Below are 20,228 nucleotides of genomic sequence, written 5' to 3'. Positions count from 1 at the left end.
GCATTTCGTTACCTGCTTCTCTGTTATAATCAGAAAAATTACTGTTTTTTTGCAATCCATAGACACAGAAACAGCTGTTATACCAAACCACGTTTTCCAAAGCTATTGTATTAGAATCTTACCTGTCTAATCTTCTAGTGGTTTTACTGTATGGATTTTGTTCAGAAAATGACAATATATGAGTGAATCATCAAGGCCAGAAGGCACTATTCAAATTAGGAATTAAGTTTGGGTCACGAAATATTTCAGTATATACATAGAGCCGCCAAAGGTCATAAAGCATATCATATCACCCATGTCACAAAATGGCAAATATTAGGTACCTAAAATGAAAAACCACAGAAACTATTTCCCCCAGGGTGTAAGAAATACCACCAAGATGCGAGCCAAGAAATACCACCAAGATGACAGCATGCGTTCTGTCACTGCACAAGTGACGTGAGCAATGGAAGAAAACTCAGGTGTAGACAAACAGTACCTGGTTCTCTATGGCTTTCCTGTTCTTTGGGTCGCTCACCACGGACAGCTGCAGCTCTGCCATCTTCTTCATCTTGCTGTCCATGTCTATCTTCTGAAGCAGGTTTTTGGTCTGGTTCTTCAGCAGCCGCAGTGTGTCCTCTTTCCCATGCTTCTTTGCAAAAAGGGATGCACAAGCAGAGTGTACGGCAGTGACCCAGTTTTCTAGATCTGTCTGGCTGGTGGCCTACACACAGGGAGGGAGAAAGCCTGTTTCGAATCATTTTACCACTAAAGTGCTCTCCAAAATGGCAGGCTGGGCTTAGATGTACAAAACCCAAGAAGTACTTGCACTGCATACAAGCTGCTTAATTTCAAAAACACATTCAACGATTCAACTCAGGTTCAGAGGGACTCAGAGAACATTAGGAGCAGAGCAGAAAGCATCACGGAGCTCTGACTAGGACAGGAACTAAAACCAGAAACGAGTGCTAGCCAACAACACAGGAGTGATAAGAACAACAGGGGAGACACACTCATGATACATTACGCCACTCTCTAAAAGGATGCTTGGCCAGGCACGGTGGCTCACGCCTGTAATCCCAGCACTTTGGGAGGCTGAAGCAGGTGGATCACCTGAGGTCAGGAGTTCGAGACCAGCCTGGCCAACATGGTGAAACCACATCTCTACTAAAATACAAAAATTAGCCGGGCGTGGTGGCGCATGCCTGTAAGCCCAGCTACTTGGGAGGCTGAGACATGAGAATCACTTTGACCTGGGAGGCGGAGGTTGCAGTCAGCCAAGATCACGCTACTGCACTCCAGCCTGGGTAACAGAGTGAGACTCTGTCTCAAAAATAAATAAATAAATAAAATACAAAAATTAGCCGGGTGTGGTGGTGCATGCCTGAAATCCCACCTACTCGGGAAGCTGAGACAGGAGAATCACTTGAGCCCAGGGGGCGGAGGATGTAGTGAGCCGAGATCGTGCCACTGCACGCCAGCCTGGGTGACAGGGCAAGACTCCATCTCAAAAATAAATAAATAAATAAATAAATAAATAAATAAAAGGATACTTGTCTTCGGAATTTTAACAGAATGAGTAAACATTAGGACTAGAATATGAAATTTTGAAACCTGGATATAAAATTACATCTACAGTATGGCCTCAATACAAAAAAAAAAAAAAGAACAATGTAAATAAAAGTATATTGGGGGGAAACAAAATAATGCTACTGTCTTTGAATATATCAAGGTTTTTCCTTTCTCTACTTTTCAGTGACTTCTAACACAAAGACCACATACTATTTGTATAAAAGAAAAATAGTTTATTTTTGGCTGGGCACAGTGGCTCATGCCTGTAATCCCAGGACTTTTGAGTCCAGGAGTTCAAGACCAGCCTGGGGAACACAGTAAGTCCCCATGTCAATTAAAAAATAATAATAGGACAGGCATGGTGGCTCACACCTATAATCCTAGCACTCTTTGGAAGGCCAAGACGAGCAGGTCACTTGAGGTCAGGAGTTCGAAACCAGCCTGGCCAACATGGTGAAACACAGTTTCTACTAAAAATACAAAAATAATTTTAAAAAAAATTGGCCAGGCATAGTGGCGGGCACCTGTAATCCCAGCTACTTGGGAAGCTGAGGGAGGAATTCAAGAATTGCTTGAACCTGGGACGCAGAGGTTGCAGTGAGCTGAGATCACACCACTGTACTCCAGCCTGGGCAACAGAGCAAGACTCCATCTCAAATAATAATAATAATAGTAATACATTTTTTAAAAGAAAAATATTTTAAAAACAATAAGCAAAGTTTGAATAAAGTGGGCAAATGGGTATGATTCTAAGCAGGCTGACAAGGATTTTCATTTCTCTTGATGTCTAGAAATAGCCACACACATTCGAGTCACAGGGTCAAACCTCAAGTGGCCTCTGGGATCACAAAACAGAACACCTGGGAAAATTCTGTTGTTGTTGCTAAGACAGGGTCTCACTCTGTCGCCTGGGCTGGAGTGCAGTGGCACAATCATAGCTCATTGCAACCTTGACCTCCTGAGCTCAAATGATCCTCAAGCCTCAGCCTCCCAAGTAGCTGGGACCACAGGTGGGCACCACCATGCCTGGCTAATTTTTTTATTGTTCTTTCGTAGAGATGGGGCCTCGCTATGCTGACCAAGCTGATTTCCAACTCCTCGCCACAAGCCATCCTCCTGCCTCAGCCTCCAAAGTGCTGGGATGACAGGCGGGAAAACTCTCAAAACTAAGGATGTTTTACCTGAATCACAAAATAAAACATTCATTTCACACTTGACCCTAAGAAATCCATGCAGATTTAATCTAACTTTTTGTTGTTGTTGTTTGTTTTTTTACCTTCCTTACAATTCAAACTAACATAAATTCATTGCTTTAAAGTATCATAGAAGGTTTTAAGCAACCTTTCTGTTAAGAAAAGGAAAATCAAATCTCAGGCCCTGGCTCTAGTAAGTTAAGTCAGGTTGGGAATGGCAGTACAATTAAAGGCCCAGGGAGCTTAACCCAGCACTGGGTAAGTGAGGGAGCACTTCTGAGCATTCTAGACTCCCAAAGTCAGCCTAGGGAACACTGTTACTCTGCAGGGCTTCTGAGGGCACCCAGGACCATCTTTATGAGAGATCTAAACCCAAGCTTTACGAGGCTTTCCATGAAACTTCCAGTCAGATGTAACCTACGGCCAACACTGTGTGTATGTCAAGTGCTGGGTTTAGATGGTGGACGTTTAAGAAGCACACTTCACTTCCCAGCTCTCACTCTCACCTGTTCTGAATTAATATTAATCACCAAGTTAAAATTTATTTAGCATTTAACACACACACGATGTTATTTACTCTTACGGCAATCATGTAAGCCACTATTATCCTACTGGTTGAAGGGCCCAAAGCTCAGAGAAGTCTGGTACGCGCTCCAAGATCACTTACAAACTCAACGCTAACAAAGGTGCCAGGATTCAAACCTAAGCCCGACCCCAACACCGATGGCTCAGTACTGCCATGTTCTACAACATCTCGTTGGCTAAAAAGTCACTGAAAATTCTAACAGTAGATAACCTGAATCTTAAGATCCTAAGACCACTTCCACAGGGAAATGAGACCTCATAGCATTTGTCTATGAGGGTTTTCCTGAAAACTTTTGACATCCACTGAGATTCGTGGCAAGAACCCAAGCCTCTCCCATCAATATTCTCCAAGCTTCATTTTAAAAGCCCCAAATCTGGGAATCTTGACCATTGCGCTCACTAGATCGCCAGCTACTCCAGAACAGGGATCATGATTGTTTTCTCTTTGTGTCCCAATGAGCATCTCATGGGCCACAGCCTGGGACTTCAGAGGCACCTGAAAAGTGCCCTCTGGATGAATGACTGGATTGCTGATGGCCCAGTGCCCTTGGCAGTCAGCGGAAGCCAACATCTGTTGCTTCAGGCCAAATCCAAAGCCTAACTAAGTATTTATTCAATTTCATTTCCAAGTTTTGCCTTTTCTGTTCCTTCTTATTCTAGCAGTACATAAACTATTACCTCCACTTACAAAGTACCAGCAGTACCTGGAAAAGGTAGACATCTCCAAAGGAGTTGCTGAGGCAGAACACATTTTCTTTCTTGGGATGCTCTGGAACAGACTGCACTATGCTGTCTTCTGCAAACAGAGCACACCGAGGGGCACTGCTCTGATCCATGGAATTCTTCCCGTAGGTCTCATAAAACAGCAGCGTGCATCCTGTGAAACAGAGAAGCAAAATAACATCCCGGTCAGACCCGGAGATGCAGGAAAGGACTGGGAGGGTAAGTGACACACTTTTTTAAAAACACCTGAGTGAGACAATCATGTGACAGAAACATGGTAAACAAGGAAAAGTGGCATCTGAAGTACACCTAGTTGTATCAGAATGAACTTGAATGAAAATGAGATGTCTTTGTAAATGTAATATCAGTAATAACAATACCAAATAATAAGTTGTTGCTTAACTCTTCTAAGTACTCCACATGCACTGGCTTATTTAATCCCCATAGAGGCCCTAAGGTGGGCAGGGTTATTTAGCCCATTCTACTGTGACCCAAAAAGTATCTAGGACTGGTCTCCATCCATTGAGAAGTTTATTTTGCCAAAGTTATGGACATGCCCGGAGGAAGAGAACACAGAATCACAGAAATAGTCTGTGGTCTGTGCTTTTCTCCAAAGACGATGTTGAGGGCTTCAGTGTTTAAAAATTAAAAGTGGGCTGGAGAGGAAAGAGGGAGAGCATGGTAATCCACCTGCTGCAAGGGAAAAGGAGCAGGCAGGGGAACTGTCAATCACGTAATCATCCAGCACTTTACATAAGATAAGGTGAACACAGAGTAGCTAGCTACCTGTGGAGATATTTAACCTTTTATCTGTAGCTCCTGCTTAGAAAGAAAAGGAAAGGCAGCTTCTTGCATGACTCAGCTTTCGGCTTGTTTTTTTTTTTCCTTCTGGCATCAGGAATTGGGGTCCCCAGGTTTTATTTTCCTTTCACACTAAAGATGAGAAAACTGAGAGATCAAATTCCTTGCAGGGGTCCCACCGCTGCGCTGTGGAGCAGCAGGGATGTGAACTCAGGCCCTCTGGCCCCAAAGCCCTCATCCTTAAGCACAACACCACATTATTTAGGGAATCTCAATGTAAGAGGCCACAGAAAATCCCACACTCACTCACTCCATTGACCATCAATGGGAACAAGAAACTGAACATACCTAGGGGACTTTGCCATTTATGAGAAAGTACCCAGTTTGTTCTCCAAATGCCATGTAAAATAACTTAATTTTTAGCATTTCCTTTTATCTCACAGTAATAGAAAACATTACTTAGGCTAAGGGAGAAAAGTGAAACTAATAGAAAACATTACTTAGACTAAGGGAGAAAAGTGAAACTAAATGTGCCTGAATTTTCAAACGTTACTCTAAAAATACTGCAACATATGCTTTTAAGTACTTACTCTTCCCCTCATAAGCAAATCAAGTATTGCAGGTAGAAGTTATTAAGAGTTTGCTTCATTAATTAGAAATTGCATTATAATTATTAGACACAATTTTTAAGCAAACTAATGCTTCTAAAATGCTCACAAATGTGTCCTCTTGTATAGGTTAACTATCCCCTCAAATCTGTATCCAATAAACTTTTTTGACCACCTCTCATGTGGCAACCTCCAGCATACGAATAACAATGACATGACCACCATCTGGGTGCTTCCCAAGTGCCTTTCACATTGACAGGAAAGAAACACCAGCCTGCCTTCACTGTAAACAAATGCCTGGGGCCCACTTCATGGTACTTTATCCTACTGTGTTTGCATCCTCATTCATAAAAGTTCAGACGTTTTGAAAACTATTTCAGTCTTTCCAATTTCATTACTTCCTTTAAAAATAAGTCTTGATATGAACAAACAAGTTCATACAATAGAACCGATAACAGCACACGGAAGCCAAGAGAGAAAGATGCCTGCTCCAAGCTCGGACTTCGGAAACAGGACTTTCTCCCTCCATGGTACTTTATGATCTCAAGAAACTGCGCATTTGCTCCTCCCCGCAAATAAAACTCATCCAAACTAACAGGCTGACAGAACTCAAGTATTACAAACAAGGGAAAGTAGCAAGAGGTTTACAGCCAGAGCTGCTTCTTGCAGGCCTGGCCAGTATCTTTTTCCAGCCACTGATGCAGCAGTTAAACTATAAACCAAGTCTTCCCATCGAGTAAGGCCCATCTGATGCTACCGTTGCACATGCTACAAGCCATGACCCGGGGCCCGAGGACCAGGGCAAAGGGGCAGAGCAGCTCCAGCTGCACACACGTCCAAATTCTTTCCGATGGGTTCACGTTCACTTCCCAGCTTCCCTAACACTGGAATTCCAACAGCCATGGTTTAAATCGTGGCATCTAGAGGAAATGAATGCAAACCTTGGGCCAATGCCACAATGTCACCAAACCTAACAACCCATGGACAACAGACTACCGCTCTAACTTGGAGGCATGAAATCAAAACAGGACATTTCACATTAGAGCCAGGCCAGGAAGTAAAACAATAGGCAGAATTTTGTGGCTATCAAATTTAAAAATCAGGAAATCAATCTTAACTCTATGACATCAAGTTCAACTTCACGGGACTCTGCATCTCTAAGGGGGCACTGGGGCCAGTGGAAACGGGCTGTACCCGTGTCAGTGAAGCCTCTGCCATTCACCCCGGTGCTGGGGGCCCCCAACCCTGCCTTTGCCGTTCACCCCGATGCTGGGGGCCACCAGCCCTGCCTCTGCCGTTCACCCCGGTGCTGGGGGCCCCCAGCCCTGCCCAGTCCCTACCAAGCACTGGTGCCATTCACCCCGGTGCTGGGGGCCCCCAGCCCTGCCCAGTCCCTACCAAGCACTGGTGCCATTCACCCTGGTGCTGGGGGCCCCCAGCCCTGCCCAGTCCCTACCAAGCGCTGGTCTTGGCTTGGAGGGGTCGTTGACACTGGACGTTCTTGCTATGGTAGCAGAAAGAGAAAACAGATGGGCATAGCAATGGCAGTACAGGAATAGAGACGTAATATTAGTAGAAATCTCACCCAGGGGAAAGAGGGCAATTAGTCTTGGTTTTCCCTCAAATCCACCTTTTCTATGAGACCCTTTTGACCTCCCATCCCTGCTGCTGGCCCATCTCGGGGCAGAATCACCAGTATCCTAAAGTTAGTTTATGAACTCCTCCCCCGACACTGACTATCACTCAGTCTGTTGCACATTTTGAGGGCTATGTCTAATGACCTTGCCAACTCTTCAGCCCGGGAAGTCCCCAGTGAACTGCATGAAAATCCACTCACTGGAAAAGACAAATGGAAAGCAGAATTACCCTTGTTGAAAATTTATTACATCCTCCAAAGCCTTGAAAAACATGTACGTCCCTCATATACCTATACATTCCAGGTAGGCAGATAACCAGATGGTTTGTTAATAACCGCTCTCTCCAGAAAACTGTCTCCCATTTATTTACATGGATACTTTAAGGATAATTTAAAAATTAGGCTTAAGAGTGTGTGTGTGTGTGTGTGTGTATACACATATATGTGTTTTTAACTAAGATTAAACCAAACAGTTAAGTCCAAACATTACAACTTGGATTCTAAGCCAAGAAATTAGAACTCAACATACTGAATTCCCAGAGGAAAGAGGTGTAGAAAGCCACATGGAAAAGGTTACGCTGGGGAAAAAAACATCTTTATCACAAGTCTTGCCTTGGCTGCAAAGGAAAGGAAGAAATGTGTGCCTGATAACATTTATACTACAAAGCACCCTTTATCCATGGATCTTGAAGTGTTTTACAAGCAAACACCAGGAAAGCAGGACCTAGCCAAGACTACAAATCTAGCAATGCTCAGTGACAACGCAGGCCCATCACTACCCCTGAAGTTGGTAGCCAGAAGTTCCTGGTCTACCTTTTGGGATAAAATACAGGAAGCTGCCAATCAGCTCTTCCAGCCCTTAAGTGATATCTGCCTGAGTTTCCCTCAAGAAGTCTGCGACAATTTGGCTCTGGACAGATGTGGTCAGTAGCAGAGAAATCAAAAAGGGAGCATCTTTCCACGTGCCCATGGCTGTCACTGTTGTTTTTTATATTAATTTAGAATCAGCCTGTCTCCCATCTATTAGTCCCATCCTAACCTCTGCAGGCCCAGAATAAATTCAATGTCTCTTCTACACACTGCTGTTCACTCTCACCCAGTTCTTATTTTCTCCATGCTAAATATCCCTAGCTCTTTATGCCCTCCTCCATCTAGCACGGCTCTAAATCTCCTTGTCATCACCTATGGCCGAGCCTCTCAAAGTGGTATATTCTCTCTCTCTCTCTCTCTCTCTCTCTCTCTCACACACACACACATACACACACAGTCACCCTGCCTCCCAGTCTAGCCCCCACCACTAGGGTGATGTATACTTGGGGTTTTCAAATCCATAGACAGGCAGGGAAGAAATTCTCACAGAATTAATTTTTAAGAAACAAATTTCACACTTAAAAAGTAGATATGTGACAGATGATGGGGTAACATGCATCCATTCTAAGTACTCATATCATGTGACTAGGAGGCAGCTTCAGACTATGATTCACAAACAGTCCCAGATGTTTACCCCTTAAGGGAACACATTCACTCTCTCCCCATTTAGGGATCCTCCAGGACAACCTTTCAAGGTTCAATTTCTCATTTCCTAACAAATCTCCTGCAATATTGTGCCCACAAGGAGGGAAACGACCAGCTCTGACCAGGGCAAAGAAAGGAGAGACTGTCATCTCCTTTGCAAGAGATATATCATCTCTAAGGAGGTAGCTGATGATCACATGACATCTCTAATGAGGTAGCTAAAGATCACATTTGCTCTTTGAAATCACATTTACCTTTTCAGCCACATCAACTTGGAAACATATGGCCTGCAAATTAAATCCCGACATCTTTTTCACTCATAATACTTGTTTTGGTTTGTTTGTTTGTTTGTTTGTTTGTTTGTTTGTTTTTGAGATGGAGTTTCACTCATCGCCCAGGCTGGAGTGTAGTGGCATGATCTCAGCTCTCTACAACCTCCGCCTCCCAGGTTCAAGCGATTCTGCAGCCTCAGCCTCCTGAGTAGCTGGGATTACAGGAACCTGCCATCATGCCAGGCTAATTATTGTATTTTTAGTAGAGATGGGGTTTCACCATGTTGGCCAGGCTGGTCTCAAACTCCTAACCTCAGGAGATCCACCCGCCTTGGCCTCCCAAAGTGCTGGGATTACAGGTGTGAGCCACCGCACCTTGCCTCACTCATAATAGTTTGCAGCCACATTTCCCTATCCTGTCCTTGGGTAGCTATCTGACTTTTAAACCTTAAAGCAGAACTTTCTTATCTCTTTAAATGTTAATCCTGCCAGATTCAACCCATTATTCCATCTTTCCAAATCGTTTCTGTCATTCAATACAGAAATCTGCCTCGCCAGTATGGAAAAACTGGGGACGTTCTTTACCTTCCTCAGCCAGCCACAATGTCTACAAGCATCCAAATCTAGGGATGGAGAAGAGGACTGCAGCATGTGAGGAATGCTGGGCCCCTGGGCTTTGTACACCCGCCAGCCCGCTAGGAAAAGGTATCACTTGGATATGAAATGCCTTTGCAAGTGCCCCTTTACCGGAGGTGCCAGAGGGGCTTGTGGTAACGAAGGCATGATGCCTGCCCTCCACGGTTGGGGGAGCAGGGCTCCATCTGTTCAATAAGGGGCAAAGAAAAGCTAGAAAGGGGTAATTGAGAGGGCACTGGACATTGCACACATAGTATTTGCAGATGTTTCTGCTCTCTCCTGTGACAGGGAAGGGCATCACTTGACGATGAGGTTTGGCTTTTGAACAACACACTCAGCTCCTCTGACAAAGAGTCCCAGGGGGCTGTGCAGAATGCCAGAGGCTGTGAGGCCGCTCTGTGTGCATCTGCATAAATCAACGCTGTACAGATTTGGAGCTTCTTTCTTCCTCAAGGCAATTATAGTTTTTAAATGACAATGCTTATAAAAAACTTTTCTCATGTCAACAAAACAAATTCTCACTTCTATTGCCTTTATGTTTAAAAAAAAAAAGACAGCTGGTCCATCAATGATAGACTGGATTAAGAAAATGTGGCACATATACACCATGGAATACTATGCAGCCATAAAAAAGGATGAGTTCCTGTCCTTTGCAGGGACATGGATGAAGCTGGAAACCATCATTCTCAGCAAACTATCACAAGGACAGAAAACCAAACACCACATGTTCTCACTCATAGGTGGGAATTGAACAATGAGAACACTTGGACACAGGGCAGGGAACATCACAAACCGGGGCCTGTTGGGGGATGGGGGAATGGGGGAGGGATAGCACTAGGAGATATACCTAATGTAAATGACGAGTTGATGGGTGCAGCAAACCAACATGGCACACATATACCTATGTAACAAACCTGCATGCACATTGTGCACATGTACCCTAGAACTTAAAGTATATTAAAAAAAAAAAAAAAGACAGCTGCACTTGTTAGTGATGACAACAAATAGACTTTGTTCATAAAGCTGGAATGACAAATCAATAATCCAGATGATAATCTTAGTTGCACAAGCTGGAAAGAAAACCTCTTTGGAGTTCTGAACATGTACGGAATGTGAAATTCAGAAGCTGCCTTCCAAACAACTAAACTACCTTTGGTTACTGACTTTTTTTTCTCCAAATCCAGCGAAAGTATCAAAAACGGTACAGGCATACCTATAAAATAAGCAACAAGTATTAAATCCAACCATTATAATAGGCCGGGTGCAGTGGCTCATGCCTGTAATCCCAGCACTTTGGGAGGCCAAGGTGGACAACCTGCTTGAGGTCAGGAGTTATGAGAGCAGCCTGGTCAACATGAAGAATCCCCATCTCTACTAAAAATTAGACAAAACTTAGCCAGGTGTGGTGGCCCACGCCGATAATTCCAGCTACTCAGGAGGCTGAGGCACGAGAATTGCTTGAGCCTGGGAGGCAGAGGTTGCAGTGAGCTGAGGTCCTGCCATTGCACTCCAGCCTGGGCAACAAAGCAAGACTCTGTCTCAAAAAAAATAAAAACAAGTAAAAAATCCAATAATTATTTATTGAACTGCATAATACATGTGAATAGTAGGTAAAGCCTATTTCATGGGTGTGAGAAAGTATCTGCATGAAGGCAGCCCATGGATCCTGTGTCAAACCCCTCATGTGAACTCAAATCAATGCTAGTCTCTTGGCACTTCCTGGGAAAGAGCACGGCTGGCGGAAACAATCCCCAGTGGCCTCAGCAGGTGACACTGCACTCACCTTTCAGCGTTACCCAGTACTGTTTCCATTTCCTTCGTGCCACCAGCTCAAGCTTCCTTTCCTTCTGCACAGTGACTAGGGGCTTGAAGAAGAGCCACCCGGCCTTCCGGACCACCCCCTGTTCCTTCTCAAAGAGCAGGTCCAGCTGTTCCAGAGAGCTGAGTGACTCGCTGCTGGACTCGGCGGTTTCTGTAGATGTTTCTATGTTCTCGGTGTTGGTCCTGCTCATTTCCAACTCTCGCATGAAATTCTCATAAATGTTCTGCCGGAGGGGATCGCTGCCAATCGCATGTGTGGATTCACTTCTCTGAGACAGGATCTGAGCAGAGCCCCCTGACCACAGAAAAGCAGATGCCTGGGAGGATCCCTGCACATCTGTATTCAGTCCATCAGAGCGACTGTCAAAGTAGTCACTGCCCTCCTTGGACCTCGGCTCCTGTGAGAAACACACATGATCACCCATCAGAGCTTACAGCTATCCAAAGCATCCCTTCTTGCACGCAGCATAAGTGTAATACCAGTGGCTGCTGATAATGTCATGCAAAGCAAGATTCTTGTAACAAAAATACATCTTTAACCTTCAAGTCTTCATACCAGAGAGAATTTTAAAAATAGTGTTGCCCAAGTCAATTTATATCCAGTAGAATTAGCACTTAAAGAGGTAAATAAAATCCAAATGGCTCTCCTAAATCTAACCTATGCTTAGCATCGAGAAATTAACTAGTATGTTTACAACACACTAGTGAAGATTACTAGAATGATATTTCTTTCTTCATTGCTAACCATGAATCAGCATCTTCCAGGAAAGAATTCATATTCTTGCAATTTATTTTTTCCCTGGATCATTTGAAAGGTAAATTAGAAAATTACTAGTACCAGGGTAGGGTGGGGAAGACAGGGACTCAGTATTGTTATGCAAAACCCAAAAACTTCTCTTCCTCTCCCTGTAGTCCCCAGCTTCTGGCCAAGTGCCCAGGTCTAGACTTCTAGACTTTGAGATCTCTAGTATCTTATTTTCCCAGTTCATATAGTAAAAATAATAGATGGCGAGGTGGCTCATGCTTGTAATTCTAGCACTTTGGGAGGCCGAGGCAGGTGGATCACCTGAGGCCAGGAGTTCAAAACCAGCCTGGCCAACGTGGTGAAACCCGTCTCTACTAAAAATACAAAAATTAGGCAGGCCTGGCGGTGAGCACCTGTAATCCCAGCTACTCAGGGGGCTGAGGCAGGAGAATCACCTGAACCTGGAAGGCAGAGGTTGCTGTGAACCAAGATCAGGCCATTGCACTCTAGCCTGGGCAACAAGAGCGAAACTCCATCTCAAAAATAATAATAATAATAATACACTTAGGATTCCTTATCTATGAAGGGTACTGGCTAGTAACTATAGCTTTTTTGTTTTTCTTTTTTTTTTTTTTTTGAGATGGAGTTTCGCTCTCATTGCCCAGGCTGGAGTGTAATGGCGCAATCGTGGCTCACTGCAACCTCTGCCTCCTGGGTTCAAGTGACTCTCCTGCCTCGGCCTCCCAAGTATCTGGGATTACAGGCATGCGCCACCACACCTGGCTAATTTTGTATTTTTAGTAGAGACACGGTTTCTTCATGTTGGTCAGGCTGGTCTCAAACTCCCAACCTCAGGTGATCCGCCCACCTCAGCCTCCCAAAGCGCTGGGATTACAGGCATGAGCCACCGCGCCCAGCCAGTTTTTTCATAATTAATATTTCTTACTTAGAGAATTACTTTCATTAAAAAAATATACCCATTTATTCATTCACATCCTTTCATTTGAGTACCTATTTTATTCTAGGTACTGGAGATATCAAAGACATGATTCTTAACTGCAGTATTTACTCCAACACAAAAATCAAACACAGGTAGCTCTAAATACAATTCATACTTATATAATAATGTTGCTCCCTGTGAGGACCAGGTGCATTGAACATCAAGCTGGCCATGCACAGAGCTGAAAACATAAAGACATTTCTCTAACATCTGGATTAGAAGTCTAGTCACTGAAGAAAAATAATTTGCATACAGGCTTTTCACTGGTAAATGGCAGTAATTAAAATTTTCAGCATAAAGTGAGCTTAACTTCTGACTCAAAAGGCACTGACATTCAACATTTATGGCTTAAATGAAGATAACTCTGCAGAGACGCCAAGCACACTCAAGACTACTCAGCTGCTAGTGGGCTTTTGATTATATTTTCTTATGCATTAAAATAAAAATGATGGAAAACTGGGTCAAGGACCATTGACTAAAGGCCTTATTTTGAATATTACATTGTATAGAGAGGTTTCCTTTTCAGAAATTTCATCCAAAAATCAAGTTGCAATTACTTGCTGTTTTGTAAGAGAATAATCACACAACTGGAGAGTACTTCCAAATACCCAGGAGCCATGAACAACTGTGCCCCAAGCAGATATTACAAATAGAAATATGATTTGCCACTGTTTACACTGCATCTCCAGTCATATTTATTTATACACTGATGCTTATGCATAACAGAGCAAATAAACCAGCTGTTGTGAGTCACTTGGACAGGAAACTTTAGAAATACTTAGAGTTTTTTTTTTAATTGTCAATTTGTTGCTTTTCAAAAACTCCTGGCTGGGCTCGGTGGCTCACGCCTGTAATCCCAGCACTTTGGGAGGCCGAGGTGGGCGGCTCATGAGGTCAGGAGATCAAGACCATCCTGGCTAACACGGTGAAACCCCGTCTCTACAAAAAATACGAAAAATTAGCCAGGTGCGGCGGCACATGCCTGTAGTCCCAGCTACTTGGGATGCTGAGGCAGGAGAATCTCTTGAACCCGGGAGGCGGAGGTTGAAGTGAGTAGAGATCACGCCACTGCACTCCAGCCTGGGCGACAGAGCGAGACTCTGTCTCAAAAGAAAAACAAAACAAAAAACAAAAAACTCCTAAAAGGTGAAGAAACACTTCTCATCTAGCTAGTATTAACATTATCTCAGTTATAAATATGTCCCTCTGACTCATCACCCAAAAACACTGGAATTACCTCTGATACCCTGCAAGGGCCATGACGGAATATGCTTCAAAACAAGCCCAACTCTGCCACAGAAAGGCACAGAAGTCCCGAAGTTAAGTGTGACCTACACACACTCTTGACACTGCTTCTCAAGTTACAGTGCCAACTTTTAAATGTTTAACCATAGCAAAGCAAGGAGTTTTCTTTTTCAGAAATGGGGGGGGGGGGTGGGGGGATGCATTTTAGCATTTATAACTTATTCTTATACATAGGTATGAACTCTCCCAGTCTCTAATAAATTTCCAAATCTTTTTATCTAGAATCCTAATAGCCAGTCACTAATTTTCAGGCTAATAAAAAAGAGCCTTTAAAAAATATAGAATGTCTTTAAATAGGTTCAGCTAGAATTCTTAATCATCTGTTATGCGGATGAAACTAAGGTGCCTGCTATATATATATATATACACACACACACAAATCATACGATTTCCATTTCCATACAAATGACTTCACTTCCATCAAATCGAATAATCAGAAACAAGGGCTAATGTAACTTGATGACTAGGGCAGTACAGCAGAGTGGAGATGAGTAAAGACTCAAGAGTAAAAACTCAAGCCAGGTGGCTCACGCCTGTTATCCCAGCACTTTGGGAGGTCGAGGAGGGTGGATCACCTGAGGTCGGGAGTTCGAGACCAGTCTGACCAACATGGAGAAACCCCGTCTCTACTAAAAACACAAAATCAGCTGGGGGTGGTGGCACACGCCTGTAATCCGGATCAGCTACTCAGGACGCTGAGGCAAGAGAATCGCTTGAGTGAGCCGACATGGCGCCATTGCACTACAGCCTGGGCAAAAGGAGCGAGACTCCATTTCAAAAAAAAAAAAAAGTAAAAACTCAAGAGATGTCACTCTACAGAAAGACATGCACTGCAAGATTCCACTTATACGTGGAATCTGAAATAGTCCAACCCACTGAAGCAGAGAGTACAATGGTGGTTGCCGGGGCAGGAGAGGGAAATGGGAAGATGCTGCTCAAAGGGTACAAAGCTTCAGTTTTGCAGGAGGAATAAGTTCTGGAGCTCTAAGGTAAATTATGGTGACTAGTTAATAATACTATATTCTATGCTTGAAATTTGCTAAGAAGGTACTTTTTTTAACAGAGAGACTCCATCTCAAAAAATAAATAAATAAAATAAAATAAATAATAAAATTCTAATTCCTTGATTCTAACCAGTTTTCTGTTGTTGCTGCTGTTGTTTTGTTGTTGTTGTTGTTGTTGAGATGGAGTCTCATTCTGTTGCCCAGGCTGGAGTGCACTGGCGTGATCTCAGCTCACTGCAACCTCCACCTCCCAGGTTCAAGCGATTCTCCTGCCTCTGCCTCCCAAGTAGTGGGACTAACAGGCACATGCCAGCATGCCCAGCTAATTTTCATTAGAGATGGGATTTCACCAAGTTGGCCAGGTTGGTCTCAAACTCCTGACCTCCAGTGATCCGCCTGCCTCAGCCTCCCAAAGTGCTGGGATGACAGGCGTGAGCCACCACACCCGGCCCTAACCAGTTTGTTTTTAACTCTACAGGCACACAATTCAGAGTTAAGTTTTTGGACAATGCAGAATTGAAGGAGACCCAGTTCCCGTGGGTAGGAGACGCAAGGAGGGTCACTTGACAGGAGAGGCAAGGAGGGATACTTACCCGTGATAGAATGATTCATACACAGCAGCCACTGGTCTACATCTGAACCAAGTGGGAACTGACACTGAATGCAGCTCACTAGAGCCGCGTGTAAGCCAGGCCACATACACAGATGAGCAACAAACTCAGTGCACATAAGAGATGCAGAATCATTGGCTCGATGCCACCACCAATTAGGGGACACAGCGGATGACAGCTGAACACAGGTGGGCACCATAACACTTGAATCAAAAAGGCGTGGACGTTGTCCACCTGGGACTGCAGCCCTCAAGTAAGCAGAAGCTGCGTCTCCCATTATGCTCAGTGGGGATCAGTTGTTTAGGAAATGGGAGCTGAGAGAAAAAAGTCAAGGAAATCTCTACTATTTTGTGGTTTAGTCTGAAAAAGTGATGATCCAGGAATAAAATCACTATACAAATTACTACAATATATTCAGGGATATGAAGAGGTCCTGAAAACAGGATGCTGATCATCTGTTCTTCACCTCTGTGTGAAGGAAGAGGAGGGAGAACTGAAGCCCAGCACAGGAGGGGGTGGTGGAGGCAGACACGCTATATACATCAGAAGGAAGTAACGAAAGTCAAACTTCATAAATCTGAAGCAATCTACTCAAAAAAGTTATATTATTTTCCACCCCTAAATCTCTATATAATTTTATAATTTTATGTCTATCTAGGATGCAATTCTGCTAGAGACTAACTGCCCACACAAATTCCCTTCAACTCCATGAGTTATACAGAGTAATTTAAAAAGAAGCTTCTCCCCTATATAAATAATCAAAAATAAAAACAAATAACAAAACAACAACAAACTGAAAATCTAGCAATTGCCACTAATTACCTAAAAAGGCAAACTATCACTTTTCTTCCTGGTGGACAAGCCACTTTGCTCCCCCAGTAAAACTTTACATGCCATGATACAGAAGTATATTCATCATTCTTATTTTATCAGTTTTATCAGTATATATATTTTTCTATTACATGCACTTAGGTACAAGATATTTTCAGGATGCCATTAGCTATCTCCATGAGGAGGTTAAGATTACACATATAGGCCGGATGTGGTGGCTCACGCTTGTAATCCCAGCATGTTGGGAGCCCGAGGCAGGTGGATCACCTGAGGTCAGGAGTTCCAGACCAGCCCGACCAACATGGTGAAACCCCGTCTCTACTAAAATACAAAAATTAGCCAGGCATGGTGGTGCACGCCTGTAATGCCAGCTACTCAGGAGGCTGAGGCAGCAGAATCGCTTGGACACGGGAGGCAGAGGTTGCAGTGAGCCAAGATAGCACCACTGCACTCCAGCCTGGGCAACGGAGCGATACTCTGTCTCAAAAAAAAGAACAAAAAAAAGATTACACATGTAGATATATCATCAACTTTTTTTTTTGATGTACCAACTTAAGCATAGAAATTTTAATTTCATCAGAGTAATATCAAGTTCAACAAGCCTATTCAACCAAAAATAAGGACAATCTCATCTGTTTTATTTGGACTGTAAGAATGAGGTCTAGTAAAATTCTCAGATAACCAATTCTTTCAGGAATTCTCTCCAACTCTGTACTTACTTTTTTTTTTTTTTTTTTTTTTTTTTTTTTTAAAGACAGAGTCTCTCTCTGTTGCCCAGGTGTGATCTCAGCTCACTGCAACCTCTGCCTCCCAGGTTCAAGTGATTCTCCTGCCTCAGCCTCCTGAGTAGCTGGGATTACAGGCACCCGCCACCACGCCAGGCTAATTTTTGTATTTTGGGTACAGACAGCGTTTCACCATGTTGGCCAGGCTGGTCTCAAACTCCTGGCCTCAAGTGATCTGCCCGCTTTGGCATCCCCAAGTGCTGGGATGACAGGCATGAGCTGCCGCACCGGCTATGGCCAAGTCTTAAGATTAGGCCTGTGGAGTGCATGGAAGAGTGCAGGGACATGCACAGAACCAGAATGCTATTGACTGAACATTTGATTCCCCCCTCCCCAAAATCCATGTTGAGGCCTTAACTACCAGTGGATGATATTTAACTGACATCTTTGAGAGGTAATTGGTTTAGAGGGGGGTCATAAGGGTAGAGTCCCTATGATGGGATTAGGGTCCTTGTAAGAAGAGGAAAAGAGCCTAGACCTCCTGCTCTCTCTACCGTATGAGGACACAGTGAGAAGGCGGCCGTCTGCAGCCAGGAAGAGAGCCCTCCCCAGAATCGGACCACACTGGCACTCTGACCTCTGACTTCCAGCCTCCAGAATTATGAGAAATAGATGTCTGTTGATTAAACCAAGTCTGTGGTATTTTGTTTGCAGCCCAAGCTGACTAAGACATGGGAAGATTAAAGTTGTGGGCTAAAAGTGAAAATATCTGAAGCAAAACAGAAAACAAACCCACACCTGAAAATGAGATGAGCCAGGCTTTCCACTGAACTCTTCACTTTTGCCAGATCACTTAAGCACCCCGACAACACTCTATGGTGGCTTCTACTAACCTTCCCCTTCTCCAGGTGGGGAAACTGTGGGGACCCTTCCCTCTGCTCTAAGGTACGCTCACCTGGAGTTTCCTTTTCTTCCTTGAGAGGCTTCCCGTCCAGTCACTGATCCGTCGCATCCTGGCTTTGAGGGAGTCCTTCTTTGCAGTATCCTCAACTAAGGCTTTGGGCTTCCGACAGGGGAGAGTGAAGGAACTGTACTGGACGGGGTCCCTGTGTGCCACCCTGGAGGGCACATCAATGTCGGAAGCAAAAGAGACACGGTTGCTCAGGCTGGCATGCGTGCCCATGTACTCATCAGAAAGGCGGATACCTGAGGGGGAGAGGCTCCCCAGGTTGGCATCTTTGTACAGTTCCCGGAGGGAGGAGAGGGAAGAGCTTTGGTTGAAAGGCTTTTTGGCATCGCCAGGTGGGAAGCTGGCATGGAGGCTGGGGTCAGGCATGCCGGGGGCCAGGAAGGAGCCCTCAGCCTCGCTCAGCTCTCCAGCATTGCCCCAAGGGGAGTCGTACCAGGATGACTCAGAACTCAGGGAGCTGCCTTTGCTGGACCGCAGGCGAGAGTCCGTGGGAGAGGGGCGATGGCTGGGCAGGGAATCGGCGCTGGACCCCCTCCTGGCTTCAGGCACAGGGGAGGTTTCCAATGCTAAGGTAGGTGAGTACCTCAGCAGCTGCACCGGCTCACTGCAGTCCTCTGCAGGCACTTTGCTGGGGTTGCCACCATTGTGGAACTCGACCCTTAAACACCCATCCAGCTTCCCCAGCGTTTTGATGAGCACTCGGGGGCTCTTGCGGTCTTCGCCCGGTGGGGTGGAGGCAATGCTCTCATTCCTCCCGTAGCAGTTGAGAAGGTGTCCGTTGCAGTCTCTGGAAGTGATGTGGTTATCTGCCAGCTCGTGGCCAACAGAGTGGAAGCCGTTCTCAGTTGAGAAAGCAGCACTGATGCCCTGGAAATCCTTCCCTGGGGCATTTGTCCTGTGCGTGGAGTAGGCAACACCTCTGGAGACCTTGCATGTGGGGCCACCGAGTCTCGATGCGTAAGGCTGGTTACTCTTAAAGTGAGAAAGGCAGCTTCGGGCCAGAGACCTGGACTTGTAACCTGCTCCGCTGCTTCCGTGACCCCATCCATGCAATGACTTTTCCTCTTTTGCATGAATGCCACGTATTTTCAGGGAGCAAGGAATTTGCTTAGCACCAGTAATAGTATTGCTATGATTTTTAGATCCTTGAAGGGTGTACTGACTGTCGGAGTTGCCCATTTTAACCTAAATTGAGAACAGTTGCATCAGTAAGACCGTGGCCTAAATTACATTCCATTATGACAGAACTTTCTAAAAAGAATGCCCTGCATATTACACAGCAACTTCAGTGCCTGGAAGGACTCAGAGGAGTAGGGACAAGAGTCAGTCAGTAGAAAAGGCTCTCCTTATTTTGCAAGGCTGCTCATTAGCTAGACAGACAGCACTGCACACCTGTCTGCTAATTATTTTAAAGACATTATTCATTATACAATATTAATTTAGAAGCCGAACAGGCATAAAAATCAGCTTATGAGAAAGATCTGCTTCAGGCTTGGTGTTGAGAGACTTTGAATGATTTTTTTTTGCTTTTTTTTTTGAGACAGGGTCTCACTGTTATCATCCAGGCTGGAGTGCAGTGCCGCAGTCACAGCTCACTGCAGCCTCGACTTCCTAGGCTCAAGTGATCCTCCTGCCTTAGCTTCCCAAGTAGCTGGGACTATAGGCACGTGCTACCACTCTCAAGCTCGGGTTTTTT

At 44.5% G+C, this 20,228-nt stretch overlaps 1 protein-coding gene across 5 annotated transcripts in view; it reads right to left on the bottom strand.

The window, feature by feature from the left end:
• TIAM2 (TIAM Rac1 associated GEF 2) overlaps positions 1-20,228 on the bottom strand; it is a 264,322-nt gene that overhangs the window by 108,993 nt on the left and 135,101 nt on the right. For all 5 annotated transcript variants that reach the window (XM_009452282.5, XM_054686446.2, XM_009452286.5 and 2 more), the window contains 4 exons: positions 18,518-19,717; positions 11,304-11,739; positions 4,034-4,206; positions 479-703 (listed from right to left, as the gene is read on the bottom strand). In XM_009452282.5, the coding sequence (XP_009450557.1) occupies positions 479-703; positions 4,034-4,206; positions 11,304-11,739; positions 18,518-19,711 (2,028 nt within the window). In that variant the 5' untranslated portion in view covers positions 19,712-19,717. The remainder of the gene's footprint in view (positions 1-478; positions 704-4,033; positions 4,207-11,303; positions 11,740-18,517; positions 19,718-20,228) is intronic.

Source organism: Pan troglodytes, chromosome 5 (assembly GCF_028858775.2).
Source record: "Pan troglodytes isolate AG18354 chromosome 5, NHGRI_mPanTro3-v2.0_pri, whole genome shotgun sequence".
Classification (NCBI taxonomy): Eukaryota; Metazoa; Chordata; class Mammalia; order Primates; family Hominidae; genus Pan; species Pan troglodytes.
The sequence above is the reverse complement of the archived record's forward strand: the minus strand, read 5'-3'. Positions and strand labels throughout refer to the sequence as shown.